Source organism: Quercus suber, unplaced genomic scaffold (genome assembly GCF_002906115.3).
Source record: "Quercus suber isolate HL8 unplaced genomic scaffold, Cork oak 2.0 scaffold_316, whole genome shotgun sequence".
In the NCBI taxonomy this organism is placed as follows: Eukaryota; Viridiplantae; Streptophyta; class Magnoliopsida; order Fagales; family Fagaceae; genus Quercus; species Quercus suber.
In genome coordinates this window covers 475,399-495,356 of record NW_027069771.1, presented here as the reverse complement: position 1 = coordinate 495,356, position 19,958 = coordinate 475,399, and the positions used below count along the sequence as shown (strand labels likewise).

General features: G+C 33.3%; 2 protein-coding genes across 3 annotated transcripts; one reads left to right on the top strand and one right to left on the bottom strand.

Annotated features, from left to right (window-relative positions):
* The first annotated feature begins 8,882 nt into the window (after positions 1 to 8,882).
* Positions 8,883 to 14,859, top strand: LOC112027438 (arogenate dehydratase 2). Its single transcript, XM_024060108.2, has 12 exons — positions 8,883 to 9,295; positions 9,374 to 9,432; positions 10,610 to 10,702; positions 11,176 to 11,376; positions 11,461 to 11,541; positions 11,979 to 12,074; positions 12,169 to 12,246; positions 12,389 to 12,478; positions 12,582 to 12,649; positions 12,820 to 12,901; positions 12,994 to 13,073; positions 14,498 to 14,859. Exons 1-11 carry the CDS (start codon positions 8,989 to 8,991, stop codon positions 13,051 to 13,053), a joined length of 1,215 nt encoding a protein of 404 aa, XP_023915876.1. The 5' UTR covers positions 8,883 to 8,988; the 3' UTR covers positions 13,054 to 13,073; positions 14,498 to 14,859.
* Positions 14,860 to 16,064: 1,205 nt separating this feature from the next.
* Positions 16,065 to 19,433, bottom strand: LOC112027439 (NEDD8-specific protease 1). 2 transcript variants are annotated; one of them, XM_024060109.2, is made up of 2 exons: positions 19,319 to 19,433; positions 16,065 to 17,132 (listed from the first exon to the last, which is right to left on the bottom strand). In XM_024060109.2, exon 2 carries the CDS (start codon positions 17,128 to 17,130, stop codon positions 16,423 to 16,425), a length of 708 nt encoding a protein of 235 aa, XP_023915877.1. In that variant the 5' UTR covers positions 17,131 to 17,132; positions 19,319 to 19,433; the 3' UTR covers positions 16,065 to 16,422. The 2 variants fall into 2 exon arrangements, with proteins under 2 accessions (XP_023915877.1, XP_023915878.1); XM_024060110.2 differs by having other exon boundaries at positions 19,214 to 19,427.
* Between the last annotated feature and the right edge of the window lie 525 nt (positions 19,434 to 19,958).

Below are 19,958 nucleotides of genomic sequence, written 5' to 3'. Positions count from 1 at the left end.
TTAGCATCGCTGATTCAATCTTAGTTTCACCGATTCTCTGAAGGTTTCATCGATTCACCGTTTCTCTGAAGGTTTCATCGATTCGCTTTACGTCTATAGCGTACAGGTAAGTTTTCCGTCTTCTCTGTGATTCTCTCGGTATTTCGGTGTCTACTTCTATTCTCTCTATCTTCTTAGTTCATATGTGCTGTGTTATGTTTTTTTTTTTTTTTTCAATTCTTTTGTATTACCAAATGATTACTTAGATGCAAATAATCTAAATTCTAATTCTAGTATTTAGGCTATGAGATACTACAAATAATCTATGAGACACTACGAAATTGTAATAGTTCGTGCTCTGATTGTGTGTGTATGTGTGTGTGTGCTAAAGGTGAACCTATCAGTCACAATTTCACAAAGCCATATATATATATATATATTAATAAATCTTTTGCAATAATTCTTGTTTTTGTGCATTCAGATATGCATTTGATTTTTTATTTTTGGGGGGCTTTCTTTGGACTACCTAAATTATTTTTATCTACATATCTATTTAGAGCATGGACTCAAGATATTATTCATCGTTCACTGATGTCTTACGGGAGAATATTAATCTTGAAGAAGAACTTTTCGGTGTATCTAAAAATAGTCTCATGTTAGTCCAAGATTCTCCACTGAATGATGAAATTGCCACTTCTAATAAAAAAACAACACATAGTATCAACTTCAGTCCTAAGGAAGACAAGCTACTTGTAGCAGCATGGCTCAATACCAGTGTCGATCCTGTGTATGGTAATGAGCAACATAGAACAACATTTTATGGCAAAGTTGCAAAATACTTCACAAGGACCACAAGATTGATTCTACACGTAGTCAAACATCCCTAACAAGCCGATGGGGAATGATTAATATAGAAACAGTTAAATTTTGTGAGTCCTTAGCTAAAATTGAAGCAAAGAATGAAAGTGGAACCACTCCTGAAATGAAATGTATAAATTTTGCAAAGGTCTTTAATTTTTTTTAAATTTACAACACAAATGAATTGTTTGAAGAAACTAATTATGTTATATTTATTTAATTTTTTTTAGATTGAGAAAGCAAGGGAATTGTTTAAAGAAATTTACGATTCAAGAAAAGAAATGCCTCAAACTCCAGATTCAATAGATTAAGAAGGGGGGGTTGATGACACTATAGATTTTGAGAGGCCAATAAGTAGAAAAGCTAGAAAGGCTAATCGAAAGAGAAAAGATGATGGGAAAGATGTTGCAAAGAAATATTTGAAAAAGAAAATGAAAATTCTTGAAGAATCTGCTACACAAGAAAAAGAGAAATTACATATGAAAGCGGAAAAGGTTCGCTTGCAAGAGTTGAAAGAGAATAAGAGAATTATGATGCTAGACACAAGTGGCATGAATGAAGACCAAAGAACTTTTTATGATGGACTCCAAAAGGTAATCCTTGCAAAACAAAGATCAATTTGTTCGTTGGGTTGAGATGATGTTGGTGATGTTTTGTCTCAATTAGGCCTAATTTTGGCATTAACTTATTTTACGCCTTGATATGTATTTTGTGGCATTTTTTGGGTATAGCTGATTTTAGGCCTTCATATGTATTTTGTGATCTTAGCAAAAGATCTTGACTCTTTTATTATGTGATTTCGTTATAGATTCTATTAGGCCACTGCCATCTAAGTAATCCTAACATTTTAGCTTATATAAAATGTTGTGTATTTTCTACGTGTGATTTTATATTACTATAGAATTTGTGTTGCCTGTAATTGTGTATTTTCTAGTTATAAATCTTAAATTATCATTAATAACTATTCTGAGTACTTGTAAAATGAGAAAATTTTGGCAAGTGCTAGTCTGAGCGAGTACTTAATGGATGCACTATAAGTAGAATTCACTTCGACATTGTTTGTTTGTTTATTCTCTTCAAAGCTGTCATTGGCAAGTCTTATCCGTATTATTATTTGCAGCTGCAATGATGTTAGGAACCTAATGCGTTGTTGTGCTAAGGTTGTTTCTACTATGAGATATTAGCTTAGCTTACTGTCATGCTTAATGCTGGTGCTGTACTATTGATGCTGCTGATTGGGCTGAGAGGCTAGTGTGTAAATGCCCTGATTCTGCTTTGTTGCTATATGCTGTGTTAGTTACTGCTACAGTGTAGTAGTATCAGTGAAGCATTGCAATAGTGTGCAGTTTGGCATTCATTAAGGTTGTGTAATAGATATTAGATACATGTGTGTGCTAGATGATAGCAAATGGGGGATATTGCCATGTATATACCTATAACTAATTTGCTGATAGCACATATAATAATTCATATGAGCCTGTGACTAACTACTGAGTTGTTAGTGAGCAGTCAAAAAGCTAGGAGCCAGCAAATATAATACTATATACATTTTTTTGGTTATATTTTCTTATAGTTTCTATGCTTGTCTTGACTGTTGGGCTCTTCTAATTGTTTCCAAAATGTAATCGTTGGTTTACAATTCTTAAGTTCTAGAAGAAGATAGGAGAGGATCTCATCTTAGGTCACGTTTTTATTTAAAGAAAATTTTATATTCTTTACATAATGATCAAACCTTCTTTTAAAGTTATCGATTTCATTTCATATTATGTTTCTTGCATCTATATTGATAATTGCTTTCCAATGTTTTCTTCTAGTTTATCTCCATAGGTTGCTCATTTTTTGTGAATTGCTTGATGATGACTCAGATGAAGATGAAATAATTATAAAACTTCTAACGGGTTCAACATCACAATGTAAGCGTTACGGGTATATCGACTGTAATCATTTAGTAGGCTATAAAAGGTTTTATGATGACTACTTTGTCGAAGAACCTGTATATCCTCCCAAACTATTTCAAATGAGATTTCAAATGAGACGTTCTCTTTTTCTTCGAATCCTATCTAAGGTAGAAGCTCATGAACCTTACTTTATCTAAAAAATAAATAAGGCCAAAAAGCTTAGTCTATCTCCCCTTCAAAAGATGATTGCTACACTTAGGATGCTTGCTTATGGAGTAACAGCTGATTTTATGGATGAATATGTGAGAATAGCAAAAAGCATTGCAATGATGAATTTGAAAAAATTTGTTACAGCAGTGGTTGCTATTTTCTCAGAGGAATACTTGAGGTCACCAAACAATGAAAACATCGCTAGATTGTTAGCCCATGGCCAAAACCGTGGATTTCCAGGCATGTTGGGAAGTATTGATTGCATGCATTAGAAATGGAAAAATTGTCTTGCTACATGGAAAGGGATTTATTGTGGTCATATTCGTGAGCCAATTATTATTTTGGAAGCAGTGGCTTCATATGATATTTAGATATGGCACTCCTTTTTTGGGTTACCTTGGTCAAATAATAATATTAACGTGTTGGGGCGATCTCTTGTATTATCTGTGCTTGCACAAGAATGTTCTCCTGCAGTTAATTACTCAATCAATGGTCATGATTACACAATGAGATACTATCTTGCCAACGGCATATATCCAAAGTAGTCAACATTTGTGAAGACAATCCCATTTTCACTAGGAGATAAAAGAAAATTATTTCCAAAAGCTCAAGAGACATATAGGAAGAATGTAGAGCGTGCATTTGGAGTGCTTCAAGCACGATTTGTAATTGTACGTGGACCTACACAGTTTTCCTATCATGGAACACTACACGACATTATGAAAGTATGCATAATTCTTCATAATATGATTATTGAAGATGAGTGAGATGAAGCTGAAGCAGTGGACTTAGATTTTGAACAAATTGATGAGATTTCATGTACACCAATGTCACTTGAGCCGACAAATGAATTTACGGAGTTCATTCAAGTTCATCAATGCATTAGGGATCAAGAAGCTCATTCTCAACTCCAAATGAATCTCATTGAACATTTATGGCAATTACAAGGAGAGTCATGAAAAATTTTGATTTTGTTTATTTGTCTCCTCTTCTTTATGGAGTTGCCATTAAAACTTTTGATTTGGTTTATTTGTTTCATTTTGTTTATGAAGCTGCCATTAAAACTCATTGGCTATGTTGTTTTGTTGTGTTAAGTACTAGCCAATTGTTTTGTTGTATTAAATTTAAGTACCATTTGTCATCAAGGAAGTGGCAAGCTCAACTCTGTTTAATTCAATGGGTTTTTAGTGTGAGTTAATGTTATTGGATATGAGTTATGTGTGTAAGTTTTCTATGGACTATATTGGTAGTTTAGTTCAATTGAAACAACTTCAACTTGACAAGTTGGCTTTTAGATTGCATTTATAAATATGTTTTTGGCTTTTGATATGAGTTTTGATAGGTTCAACATTTTTTTTTTGAAGGTTGACAGGTTATGAGTTTTTTTTTTTTTTTTTTAAATGCTTGTTAAGAAAATATGGATTTTTAAAAATATGACAGTTAGAATAAGAGGATTATTTGAAAATGTTACCGTTAGAATAAGAATATTTGAAAATATGACTGTTAGGAACAAATAATAAAGAAAGAATAAAATAAGAATTAAGAAATAATATTTAAATGAAGTGGTAAAAAAATAGATTCTCTAATAACTGGTGTATTGTAAAGTGGTGTGTTAAAATAGAAAAAATAACTTTTTGATGTGTCAAAATAGCATTATTTTACAACGCTTGATGGTAATGCTCTTACAATAACTTTTCCTAAAATATTAAAGTTTCTATAGCAACTGAAAATTTTAAGTTATTTCAACTATTATTGTTGATGCAATAATTTAACACTTTGGAGTTACTATTGCAAAAATTTTAACTTGTAGATGCGATATTTTGTCTAATACCACCATGCATTTTTTCTTGTAATAACATTTTATATAATAGACTTATTTTGATGTAGTGACCACAACAAAAATCACTGATGTTTTACATGTAGATATCAAGCATTTGAAAACTTAAACAAAAAAAGAGATGTTTATAGTTTTGGTATTATTCTATTTGAGCTAATCACGGGTCACCCAACAATAATGAGAATATGTGAAAAAAACAATTACATACTTGATTGAGTTTATCCTATGATTAAAAGTGAGAATACTGGAAACATAGTTGATCCAATTCTACACCAGTTTTGCCTAAAAAGTTATGGAGGTAGTCATGTCATACATACCATCAACTGCAGTTGAAAGAGTAAACATGTGTCAAGTATCATTAGAACTAATACTTGACTCATGAGTCAAGTTAAATTATTGTTGATGCAATAATTTAATACTTTTATGTTACCATTGCAACAATTTTAACTTATAGATTCGATATTTTGTCTAATACTACTATACATATTTTGTTGTATTAACACTTGATGTAATAGAGTTATTTTGGTGTAGTGATATATAACTTTTTTTAAAAGAATTATTTTCATTTTTAGAAGTTTTTTAATTGTCAAGGTTACCATAATAATATAAATTAGCCTCATCACATGCGCTCCCGCATGTGGGATGAGGGGTTTATTTATTTATTTTTTTAATTTATAGTTTAATGTCATCATTTTTCAATTTGAATTTGTCTATTGTTAGTGAAGTTACACGAGAAGGAATTTTTAAGAATCTAAATTTTAAGATTTTGAAAATGAGTAAATTGCTGGGTTTAGTATGTACTAATTTTTAGGGAAAACTATATCAAACATGTGTAAGATATATTTAAATAGATTGTATGCTAATTTTTAGGAAAAGTTTCTCGGGTAGTTTTTTGTTTTTGAATTTTGTTGAATTACAATTTTAATCCTATATTTTATTTTTTAGGAATAAGGATTATCTAATTAGATTATGGGTAGGAGTATTTGCAGTGCGGTGCGATCCATTTTTAGCACCGCACTTTACGGTACGGTTTAGCCAAAAACCATAACCACACCGCACCTTATTTCTGCTGTCACACGTGCGGTGTGGTGCGGTGCAGTGTGGTTTAGAGTTTAGCTCAAACCATAATCGTATTGCATCTCATTTTTGTAGTTACATATGCAGTGCGATGTATAAGATGCAGTTTGAAGTTTGTATATTTTTCAAATTTTGGGTTTTTTTGTCCAACCTAAAATTGATTTTTCCCTTTGTTTTGGGCTAAGCTTTAAACTATTGAGCTAGTTGTTGTTGTTGTTGTTGTTGTTTTTTTTTTTTTTTTTTTTTTTTTTTTTTGAGTTGGCTCTCCTAATCAACACTTGCTTAGGTTATTAAAATCTTTTTTTTTGGGTTGAAAACTAGGGTTATTAAACTATTAATAATATACTTAATATTGAAATATATATATATATATATATATTAATATATAGAGAGAGTGCGGTGTGGTGCAGTTTGTATGATTTTCTTATTATAAAACCGCAAACTACACTGCACAATGTAGTGCGATGTGGTGCATTGTTAGTTGCAGCACTGTTATACCATTTTGAGGGCGATTTTGGTAAGGTTTTTGCGGTTTGGTAAACACCCCCTAATTATGAGTATTTTTAACATTTTTTTGAAGTGATAACTAACTTTCTGAATCATTTTAATATATACGAACCTTATTACACGCGCTCCACACGTGCGATAAAGCTCTTTTTTTTTTTTTTAGTTTAATATAATTTTTCAATTTGAATTTATCTATTGTTAGTGAGGTTACACAAAAAGTAATTTTTAAGATAGTGTGTGCTAAATTTTAGGAAAAAAATGTATCAAACGTGTGTAAGATATATTCAAATAGAGAGTGTGCTAATATTTAGGAAAAAAGTTTCTAGAAGTTTTTTTTTATTTTTTATAAATTTTGTTGAATTACAATTTTAACCTCATTTTTTTATTTTTTAAGAATAAGGATTATCTAATTAGATTAGAGATATTTTTAACATTTTTTGGAGTTATAACTAACTTTTTGAATCCTCTTAATATATAGAGCTAGATAGAAGATAAATTGTAATACACATGACAATTAGTTAGAAATTTAGGATATCTATTTTTGAAATAAAATAAAGGTCTGGTTAATGGGTGCAGTTAAGACATTTTTTAATAGATTATTTAATAAAATTTTGATAACACTTTTATGAAAAATATAAAAAATTATTTTAAAAAATAATTTTTTTTCTTTTCCTATAAAAACTTTTAAAAATATTCAATCATAAAACATATCTCAATATCACAAATATTCAATCATAATATGTCCAAAAAAAAAAAAAAAACCACAACAACTAATAAATTTCTATACCTAGGTTTTGAAGGATATATTGGTAAATTTTCATTTAATTAAACGGGTCAGACATATCAAACGGGTTCCATGGATTGGACACTAACCCAACCCGTTTATTAAATGAGTTAATCATGTCAACTCGAATATGGCACTAACCCATTAAGTTTCAACCTATAACTTGCTGATTTTGTGTCGTGTCAGGTTTACGAGTCATGTCCAATCTTTCATTCTCTAACGTGCGTGAGATATATTCCAGTAGAGAATGTATTAATTTTTAGGAAAGAATTTTCTAGTAGTTTTTTTTTTTTTTGAATTTTGAATTTTGTTGAATTACAATTGTAAGGACTGGATTTGAGTCCCAGGCCCAAAAGATGGATGGACTTAGGTCCAAAAAGTGCAAAACAATGAATTGAATTTGTAGAGAGTGGGTTGGAAAACTAGACTTTAATGAATCAGACAACAAATAAGGTAGATCTTGATGATAAGAGAATGAAGATAGACAAGTTTTAACTAAAGAAAATCGTCCTCGGCAATATCCGAGGAGATTAATTCTTATATATTTCTCTCAGATTTGGTTACAAATGTAGTTCTTGATTGCTACAATCTTTTTCTCTTTCTTTTTCGATCTCCCTTTCCTCAGGGATTTCTTACATTATATATCTCCCTTTCAATGATCTTGGCTCTCCATTTGTTAATCATTTAGGCCACTCCTTGAGTGCTTGTCCTATTGAACACCACCTCTGGCCCTCTATGAGTTGGGGTAGCCAAGGCAGCACTGTTCAGGGTATTCTCCACATAAATGCAATTAGAAAGTTAGCTGCAAAGTATTCAATGTGGTGGCAGCAGTTTTTCCTTAGATATTTCTTAGCTCCCCATTCTTCTAGTACATTCATAATGCACGTCCCTATCAGTGAAATTTCTTGGAAGGTCACTTTGAACGATAGGATATACATTTGATCTGTGCTTTGTTTATTCAAGGAGAAACTCGTCCTCGAACCACCTTTCCTGACCTTTCCATTTGCATCTTACTTATGAAACTCTAAGCTTAACACCTTCACTACTGTTTATTCATCCTCGAACCAACCAACATCCTCGGCCAAGGCCCAAGGCCCAGTATACAATTTTAGGCCCTTATCTCTACAACAATTTAACCTCGTTTTTTATTTTTTAAGAATAAGGATTATTTAATTAGATTATGGGTATTTTTGATATTTTTGAGAGTCATAATTGATTTTTTGAATTTTCTTAATATATAGAGATAGATAGAAGATAAATTGTAATACACATGACAATTAGTTAGAAATTTAAGTTATTTATTTTTGAAATAAAATAAAGATCTGATTAACGGATGTAGTTAAAACATTTTTTTAATTTATTATTTAATAAAATTTTAATACTATTTTTATAAAAAAATATAAAAAAGTATTTTTTTTAAATTCTTTTCTTATAAAAACTTTTAAAAATATTTTCTAAACCAGTAGTTTTACTTTTAAATCATTCATTAAATTTTCCCTTAAAATAAATATTAACTTTTGTTTAAATATTTTGAAAATGCAATTTTAGTTAGAAAAGCTACTGAATCTGATTTGTCATAAAATTTATTGAAAAAATGTTCTGACATATCTATATCTTTTTTTTTTTTTTTTTTTGATTATGACATATCTATATCTTATCCACACGTATTAATTTTTTATTTTTTTTTATCTTTATGAGAATCGTCCACACGTATTAATTAATAAAAGAACCAGTAGCCGATATTCCCGATATTCAAAGTTTCTAAGGTAAGGATCGAATATTACAATTCAAACACCGCCCTCTTCTTTGATGCACAGAAGCTCTGGCTTTGGGTCCCAATGGCATCTTCAATAGTTCGGTCCCCTCTAAACCCGATTTCCCGCCACGTCACCCGTAAACCCTCGCCGTCCGATCACGGATCTAGAACCACCACCACCGCCGCCGTCACGATTCACCGGCCTTACCCTAATCAACGCCGCCGTCGTAATGTCCCGGTTCTTGCATGTTCTCTTCAATCACACAACGCCGACGATAATCACAACGTCGCAGGAGGGAGGAGCAAGACCGAGTTGCAGAAAATCCCAGACGATTCCCCTTACGACGACGTTTCCAAGGACCCTAATAACAACACTAATATGCTCCCAAGTATCAATCATTTCTAGGGTTTTCAATTCATTGTTTTGTTAGTGATCATCTTTTTAATTGTGGGTTTGATTCTTACAGGACCTTTATCTTCAACTCAGTCTTCTAACTCTGTTTCGCACCTTCGAGTTGCTTACCAGGTCAGCATATATATATATATATATATATTTGGGTTTTCAATGTGTTTGTTCAATTGTTTGTGTTCGTGTGTGTGAGATAGAGAGAGAAATGATTGGTCTTTGAATGTGTTTTAGGGTGCGTTTATATTTAAAAAAACTACGAGGAGATGTGGTTGTAAAATAGAGTTTTGGGTTTTAAAAATGCTATTTTGATTTCTCATAATGCCAACCCAATGGAACTTAAGGCTTCGGTTGGGAGTTTATGAGGGAAAGGAATGGAATGAAATGGGATGATCCTTAGGTAATGAAAAAGAATGAAATAGAATGAAATGGAATGGAATGTATTTAAGTTAGGGAAAAGAATGGAATAGAATGAAATTAAACAATCTTGATTGGATATTTTAAAACAAAGGAATGGAAATGAATGGGATGTAAGTAATGTTGTTTGGGAGCAGCATGAAGGGAATGAAATAGAATCATTTTATGATAATATTACTATTAGATCTCTATTTTAAAATAAAGAGTTGAATATATAAGGATATTTTGGGAGTTTTAGTAAAAAAATCATTAAATCTAATTTCATTCCTCTCATTCCTCCCAATTTCGGAAGAATGAAAATTTGAGGTTTTAAGAGAATAGAGAGGAATGAGTGTTCCTTCTTACCCATTCCATTCTCTCTCACTTAAACTCCCAAACAAGGGAATGGATTTTCCATTCCCTCCATTAAAACCCCCAAACAAGTGAATGGAAGAATATTCTAAAATGATTCTTTTCATTCCATTTCATTCCCTTCTCTCAAGCGAGGCCAACAAAAAAAGAAAGAAAGAAAAAAAAAACACTGCTTCCACAATTGGTGATCTGATTGGTGCATTATAATTTATAAAACTAGTGATAGCGGTGAACCCATGTGAAAGCAAATGTTACTTTAATCCCTGGCATTGCTTTATATGTGAGTTTATTTTTGGTTTTTCAATGTGTTTGTTCAATTGTTTGTGATTGTGTGAGAGAAAGATTTAAAGGATTGGTCTTTGAATGTGTTTTAAATAAAAAAATTCACCATTTTTTTACAATTGGTGATGTGATTGGTCCATTATAATTTATAAAAGTAGTGTTAGTGGCGAACCCAAGTGAAAGTAATGTTTGCATCTTTAGCATTGTTCTAAATGTAAGTTGAATGTTGCATTTATTTTTTCTTCAGGGAGTTCGTGGGGCATACAGTGAGTCAGCAGCAGAGAAGGCGTACCCGTTTTGCGAAGCAGTGCCTTGCGAGCAATTCGAAACTGCTTTTGAAGTGAATACTTTTAAACCCTTTGCCCATATTTTTACAAATGTTTATTCAATTTTGCTTTATATAATGTGACCTTATTTATATGCTAATGGCAGCTGTTAGGGAAGCAATGTGAACTGTTTGTTTAATTTATAAGTATAGATGATTATGGGAAGATTTGATTTATTCAAAGCCTTCCTTCATGGTTGCAGTCTTGTTGTATGACAATGGAGATGTTAGGAAAGCAATTAGAGCACTAAACTGCTTCTCTTTGATTATTCTTGTTTTATATTTAGGATTGGGGAAACAATGTCACTTTCCCATGAATGTGTGTCGATCATAATTGTTGTAGCATTAATATGATTAATCGAATGTCCTTCAGCACAGTTGTAGCCTTGTCTTAAGAGCAAGGGTTGACCCTTTTCAATAAATGAATATGTTGTAGTTTTAATGATTAGGGATTGATTAATCTTCTTTTCCCTTCTTTTCCACTGTAGGCTGTTGAAAGGTGGCTTGTTGACAGAGCAGTTTTACCAATTGAGAATTCTTTAGGTGGGAGCATCCACAGAAATTATGACCTTTTACTCCGGCACAGATTGCATATTGTAGGCGAAGTTAAATTTGCAGTTCGGCATTGCTTAATGGCCAATCATGGTGTTAAACTTGAAGACCTGAAAAGGGTTCTTAGTCATCCGCAGGTATGGACCATATGGTAAATAGTACTTTTTGCTTTTCTCTAGTCTGTTTTGCTGAGATTTATTTGAATTTGGGTCATATCTCAGGCTCTTGCTCAGTGTGAGCACACGCTAACAAGGTTGGGGTTGGTCAGAGAAGCAGTTGATGACACTGCTGGAGCTGCAAAGGTATGCCTAGATATAATAGTGGAGCAGCAGGTTTGCTAATCTTTTAATTATTTTTGTTTTTAAATGGTGCCGATATTACTTCATGATACATTTTAGCTGCTGTGGTTATGGTGGGAGGAAGCTGCTCTTCTTGCCTCCCCCTCAGGGGTCAGGGGCCTCTAAGGCGAACCCAATTTTGTTTAATTGTCTTTAATTTTTATACTTGAGCATTAAAAAATTTTGCATTAATTGATATCACTTTAATTGTTTGCAACTATTCATGGATTGTTTATTATTTTTGTTGATTGGAGCAAATGTGCTCTACCTCAACTGGCACCTCTTCCTCTTGCAAGTGCTAGGTGGAGGGTGAGGTTGTGGATTCAAGGCCCACTAGGTGCATGTGTTACATAACTATAATTTTTTTTTTTGGCTGACTGGAACTTGTTGTAACTGTGTAGCATGTTGCATTCCACAAACTAAATGATACAGGAGCAGTAGCTAGCTCTACAGCTGCAATGATCTATGGGTTGAACATACTTGCCCAAGATATTCAGGTTGCATCCAAGCCATTTTTTGTGTTGATTTTCTTGGGATATGGCAGGTTTTCATTGGGTTGCTCATTTCCCTTTTTTCTCCCTTTTTTAATAGGACGACTCTGATAATGTTACTCGATTCCTAATGCTGGCGAGGGAACCCATAGTTCCAGGCACAGATAAGCCATTCAAGGTCAGCCCCTTCAAGATGCAAAATTACTGGCCGTTGAATTACTATTTCATTTTGTTCTTTTGTAGCTCTTCTCTTGATTGACCCTATGCCCACGAACTATTTTAAACTGAGTTTATGACTAATAGTGGTATTGATTTCACAGACAAGTATAGTTTTCTCACTAGAGGAAGGTCCTGGAGTGCTTTTCAAGGCACTTGCTGTTTTTGCTCTGCGGGAAATCAACCTTACTAAGGTATGTTTTTGTTATCCTTCAAATGGATGGTGCCTTTTCATAGTTTCATTTGCAGGTGTGTGTTCAGGCAGTGTTCATTGCCTTCTTTGTTTTGTTTTACTAGATTGAAAGTCGTCCCTTGCGGAAGCAGCTTGTAGGAGCATCTGATGATAATAACAATGGGTATCCAAAGTAAATATCCTTAGAAAGATCTTCTCTGCCTTATATATTTAGAGTGCTGATGCATATTTCTTCGATCATAATTAAAATTTAGCAACAAGGTTTCAAAGTTGAGTTGTATCTCTGAGAGACTTAAGCTGTAGGCTTTTTTACCTGATTATGTGTTTACATTCTCTTTACAGATATTTTGACTATCTTTTCTATGTGGACTTTGAAGCATCAATGGCTGACCAGAATGCACAGAACGCTCTAGGGCATCTAAGGGTGAGTTTTTTGAAAATTTATCCCTTATCTCCAACCCAATTTAGGAAAAATCATAAACATACATTGTTTGAAATTATTTACTTTCTTTGCAGGAGTTTTCTACATACCTTCGAGTGCTAGGGAGTTATCCTGTGGATACTATCATGTTATGAATGAAATCTAAATAAATGTGGTAAGAGTCACTTGTCAAAACAGAAGTGTTAATATAAAATATCTGAAAAATTGTCATGTAGATGTCTTAAAGGCTTCAGTTTGTAGTAGATGATTATTTGAAGAAGAATGCTTAATTTTTTTTTTTTGGCTGACACAGGAACGCTTTTTTTTTTTTTTTTTTTTTTTTTTTTTTTTTTTTTTGATAAGTGAAGGAAATTTTATTCATAGTCTTAAGGAGTCACCCAAGTATACAGGAAGTATACAGCAGGGGACCAAAACAATCAAATACATAAATTATAAGCATCAAGAATGCTTAATTGTTTATAGTGTTATAGGAAACTTTTCTTTTACTCTGATTTGGAACATGTTCAGATCGTACTGGCAAATAGTTGAATTCTCACTCTCATTATGATCCATTCCCAGAAATCCATATATTAAATACAGACTGGGTAATGTTGAAAACAATCATTTTAGGGTACTCACCATATCAAAGTTATGCTTAAATTACAAAAATTTTAAACATCCGCTGACATTTGACTGGATCTGTTTTGATTGAGTGGTTGTACTTGTACAGGGAGACATCTCATGGTGCATAGAACTTATTGACGAAGTAGTTTCAACCATGGCCAGATAACATTGCCAATAACCTTTAGGTCAAATGGCATTTCCTATTGGCTATTGTTCTAACTGAGATATCAAGGTTTCGAATCTCCCCTCCCCCACAAAAAATATATTTAGAAAAAAATAGTTTGTAGTATCAGAATAAATCAGGAATTAGAACTTGGTTTGAAGTGTGACTAGATTATGAGAATAAAAGGCTCATGAATAATTGGAGTTAGGGATATATGGAATGTAGATTGGTGAAACTAGGAGGTTGATGGCAGGAGAGCATTAATAACATTTCGATTGGAAGGGATCTTTTTAGTTATTTTGATTGCAGCAGTAGGGGATTCTACTTTCTTCCTAAGGAAAAGCTTCTCTCTTCGTGAACATGGTGTTTAAGAAAGAGGGTTTTTAAAAGAAACTCTCCATGACCAGGAGAGCATTAATTACATTTAAAACCATCTGATCCCACTGGATAAAAGGAGCAAGATTTTGCCTGGTGGGTACTGATTGTCCTTTGCCCAAACTATATATACTCCTTTGGAACGTTTTGGGTGCGTCAATTTGGTGGCTTCTATTTTATTGATCTCTTATAGAAATCATTATTTAAATGGATGTTGATGTAGGATTTTCCTTCACTAACGAAATCTGTTCAGCATGCAAAATTCTGTATTTAACAGTTGATGTTTCTGCATAGATATTCTTGCTCCTTGTGGGGCAATGTTTGGGAAAATCGCATATATTGATTTATGCGAATATTTTGATGTTACTTTATCTCATTCAGCGTTTCCATACCCTCTAATTTCTGATTCTCTTTCTCTTCTTGTCAATGCTGAGCAGGGCTTCTGGAGAGATCAATAATGTTATATCGGTAGTTGTTTCCCTTCATAGCTTTGGTTTGTCTCCATCCTCAAATTTCCGGAATATTGATCGACATGAAGGTTTATTAAAGAACGTTATATGTTTGTGGCCAATGCAGTGAATCACTGCACCACCAAATTTTGGTTATTACATCAATGCGGCTGTGTTGTCTTCCCTCAATATTGACCTTGTAATTACTAGATTAGTTGGTACTTTAAAGATTCCCTTTTTTTAGAGAGGTGGGAGCTTTTCACGTGATTGAGGTTTTCTTGGGAATATTAATTGGGTTTTTTTTTTGCCGTGCTTGTTCAATATATTCTATTGGTTCATTTGGTCGTTCACACTGGATGTATTTCACTGAAGCATAAATTTAATATACCAGATTATCTCTTCGTAACATTCAAACTAAGAAGTTCTTCTACGGTCATAACCAAATTTCATATAATTTCTCACAAGAAGTTAAGGGGGTGTTTGGATTTCTAGTTTTTATAACTCATAACTCAAAAATGGTGGGACTTATAGCAAGAAGTCCGTTTGGGAAGGAGATAACTTTGTTTCCATAATTCTGTTTTCGTCACTCAATTTTCTGATTTTTGAGTTATGAGTTATAAAAGTTGAAAACACATTTTGGCTGTTTTCAATTTTCATATCTTATAACTTAATGGTATTTTTGTAATTAAACACACATAATGGGACTCATTACATTGTATTGTCAACTCAACTCTTGCCAGTGTCTCATTCTTTCTCTCTTTCTTTCTTCTCCTGGGTTTGGTCACCATTGTTGTTCTTTTTTTTTTCCCTTCTTCTTTCACTAGGTTCGATCTCCACTGTTCTTCCTCTTTTTTTTTTTTTTTTTTTTTTTTTTTTTTTTTTTCACTGGGTTCGGTCTCCATTTTTTTGTTGTTGTTGTTGCTGTTTTTGTTATTGTGGTTGAAGCTAGGTTTGGGTTTGTGTTTTGGGAGGGTAATAGGGGTGAAAAGAAAATGGTAGGGCCCACAAAACAGTTTTACTATAACCAAGTGATAGGTATGAGACCCATAAATAGTGTGAAAAATATTGTGTTGAAAAGTGAGTGATAGTGCCAAACAGGGTGTAGTGTTTTAAGTGATTAGTGATAAGTGACGAGTGATGGAATTGAATGAGGAGTAATGAGTGATGAAAAAATAAAATCCAAACAAGGCCTAAGATGCTAACCCACCATAACTCGAAACAAGTATTGTGAAAATAATGTAGACTTTGGTGTGCTTATAAACTTTATCTTCAAACTAAAGACCGCAAATTAACCTTACATTTTCTTTTCGTACCCATTTAGGACAGATCCACTTTTTCTTTTCATACCCATTTAGAACAGATCGGAGTCACCTCCCAGGCTCCCACTACAGAAATTTGTTAGGTGACATAGTCTCAGCAGCGCCTGCGAATAAGTGCAATTGTAACACCAGACCAGGGTGAATAATTCATGCGGAGGCTTTCAGAATATGTAATGTGAAGCCAACCCACATTTGCCGATGTACAGCAGAGTAGCAGACTCATCTTAAGAACATAATAAAGTGACCAAGGAGAATAGTTTTTCTTCATGTGTTCATTAAGTGCACAACAATTTTATGGTCTATGTAACTGAGGTATCTTTCAACAAAAAAAGAAAAAGAGAAAGTAACTGAAAGTATCTAATGGCAGTTGCCAACAACTAAAGTTTACATGGATCTATTAAGCTTAGGAATCAGGAATCATAGCATTCCTCCTCCAACCAAAAAAAGGGGGAAAGAAAAACAAATGCCATCAAATATTTGCACTCTTGGAGATCTTTTTGAGTCTTTAAGAGTAATGCAGAACAGAAATTTGGTTAAAAGACTTTTACAAATAACACTAGTCTTCCATACCCTCGTTTTGTAGTGGGGCAGGCTTCACCTTTTGGCCATTAAACTTCTGATGAGGCTTAGGATCTCACTACGCATCTCTGCAACACTTGATGGGGTGACTTGCTCCTTCACAGAAGAAAACCACATACCATCTCCCTCTTTGTCTTCACCACTATTATGCCAGCTGCAAATAGCTTTTGCAATGGCAGTAACATACAAGCCACAATCATAACCATTCACTTGCTGTGGTGAATCAGTGCATTCTAGATAACTAGCAGTTGATGCTGAATCGGAGGCCCCTATATATCCAACAACAGCCTTATATAGTCGTCTAGCATGCCAATCATTAATTCCTCTATTGCTATCATGATGAACAAATACATTAGCATTTCTCTTGAATGCAAGTAAGCTCCAATGAGACCCAGCTTCAGCTTCGCATACATCTTCATTGTCATTTACAGGAAAGATTACCAGTTTCTTGTCAGGAAGATGAAGGGGTTCAACAAAATCTTTGAGACTCTCCACAGCTGGGCAATTCATTATCCAAAAAGCAATGGAAGGTGGAACAAGTAGGATTTCCTGAGCAGGATAGCATGAAGAAAGGTAACTGAAATAGAACTCAATGATTTGATCATTGAGAAAATATGGGCCACTAAGGATGTCCATATCAGATTGTCTGAGTACAACATCATTGTAGCTAAGTATCTTTTCATTGGCTCTAGGATTTCCCATTAAGTGGATATCAGTATGCATTCCTGGTCAAATAAACTTCAAATTAGATGAAGCCAAGCTCTATTATTTAAACTTAAACAGTACACCATTGAGATAGGGAAGAAATACAATCCTTTGTGTGTTGGCATTACATCATCCTAATCTATTATCTTTCTTTCCCTTTATAATAGCTCCAGATTTTTCAAAACAGAATTCTCCAAAATCTCTAACTCTGGGTTTTTGTTTGGGGGGGGGGACTCACAATCCATGGAAAGCTTTGCCATACAATTTACTTTATTAACTTAAGGCAGGACCCAGGATATTGTAGGGGAGTGGGGGAGTCAAGTCGTATTAATTTCTGGCAAGAAAAATGATTCTTGGGGAAGAGCACTTGATTTTCATCAGCACTAGTTTTCTATAAGTTGCATGACAAGAAACATCCTCGCAAAAATGAGATCTTCAAGTAATCACCGCATATTTAAAGCAACCATTGAAGAAAAGTTAAACCTAATATCTCTGATGAGATCCTACTACATGATTACATTAAAGCAACTATTATTAAACAATTTCTCATATTTCAAGTACATTCAGGGTCTTCCAAATAATTTATCTGATATGTATAACCAGAATGAATCCCAGCCTACAAGCTAAAGACTTCCAAGATTAGCTTCCTCACTCTAACTTGGATGCTCATTAGATACAGAATCTAAAATGGGCCATAATTGATTTCGACTTGGTTTTAGATCTCATATTTATGCTTCTTACGGGGAAAAAATGTTAACAAGGCTCTCATACTCAATCTACTGCATGGAGTACTTTCAATAAAGCTCCTTTTGTTTTTTATAAGTAACATAAAGCTGATAGTTCTAAGAAGAACAATGAACATTAATGTTGATGATGAGTATCACAGTTCATTAGCTTCTAACATGGACTGAGCATCAACTGAAAAGATATATTAAAGGAAAGAAAAATAAAAAATTTTGGAAAAAGACTAGAGACAATAGCTTCCCATAGGCTTTCACCAAAATGTATCATTAAGTATTCAACATTAATTCATTCTCTCTAGCACATGCACAAGCACATTGAACAATGTAACATTTGCAAACAAAACCTTGTCACCATGAGAAATTCTTCTTTTTAATACTTCTCATTATCATCCAAACCTCACCACCTTCATAAAGCTCCCACTTCCCACCCTCTAATCCCTTTATAAAGAATACACCATGCAAAGAAATCGCATAAGACAATAAAGAGTCTTAAAGGAGAACATCAACTGACCCACTGCTGATATTCAAACCAGAAAGAAGCGGATTGTTGTATTTCCTCAAGAACAAAGTTTTCCTTCAAATCAATTTGGAGTAATCTCCTTCAATACATTACGCAGTGATTCAAATAATCATCCATGTATATTTCAATCACACAACTCATTAACTCATCTAAAAAGGTCACATGACTATTAGATAGATCATGTGATTAAAAAAAGTCAGAAGAACTTTCCTCCAGACCAGAATTTTCCAAACAAGAATTCTGTCCATTCTCAAAAATATTTCACCCCACCATCCTACCAGTCCATACCATAAATGAGCTACCAATCAACTCTTTAAATAAAAAAAGGAGGCATGTTTATATCAGCAGCATATGTACATGGGGAGTACTCATTTCGACAAGTTATCTAACTTGTTACAGCAACGACCCGCTCACCCCATAAAAAATTAGTTATTTACATATTCCAATTGACCCTTTAAGAGGGCTATACTTACACACACAACCCTGATGACCCCTCATACCAAACTGAAATCATACAAGAACATAATATGACCATTGCCACACATGACAAAAACCTCTTTAAGACCCTTCATAGTGCCTCAACCAAAACCTTCCAAATTCAAGTTCTTGTAAATCTTGAGAAATTTGTCATTTTATCAACAAACTAAATTGTTTCACATTTTTCAAAAAGTAAACAAATGGGTTTCTTTCCCATCCAAGATTCGCTAAGAAGCCAATGCCAACACTTTTTTTTAAAAAAAAAAAAAATTCATTCAAATAATTGAATTCAATCATCAAGAAAGTTTATCCTAAAAGCCAATAAATACATAAATGTCATCAAGGAACAAGAACAACAAACCTAATCTTTGCTTCAGTACTTGGAGACCATTAAAAATTAGAGGGAAATTGTAAAACAAGAAGACGAAGAAGAAGAAAATGAAGGGCTGGGATGGGAGAGACTTACAGTCAGAGCGATTAAAGAAGTGGCGAAGAAAGTTCTCTCTCACTGACAGTAACAGAGCTCTGTATTGCGGATTCGGGTATGGTGCGCACTGTGCTAGCTAATTAAGTGTCAAGAGGCCTTCTTTAAGCGGCTAGCTCGGCCCAACAATATTTATAGGCTTTTTTTTTTTTGAAAGAATGTTGTGATGATTACAAATTACAAATGTCAATAAAAAAAAATTGGCAATTTTCTTTTTCCTTTTTCTTAAAAAAATTGTTTGGTATTTTTTTTACAGGATAGTTATTGTAAAGTCACAATTTGAGTCTCTAACTCACAATATGGATGAACTTAAGCCCAAAAAGTCTAATATAATGAATTTGTAAATGGTGAGTTTGAAAACTATGTTTTAATGAATCAGATAACTATAGTGGATTCAGATGACAAGAAAATAAAGATAGACTGATTTATTATAAAGAAAATTATCCTTGGCACAGTTCAAGGAGATCAATTCTTATAAATTTCTTTCAAGTTTGATTATAAGTTCAACTTTTGATTACTACAGTGTTTTTTCTCTTAATTTCTTGATCTCTCTCTTCAAGATCTTCTTTCTATTTTATACTCCTTCATCTCTACTGTCCACATGTAGACTAGATTGCTAGTG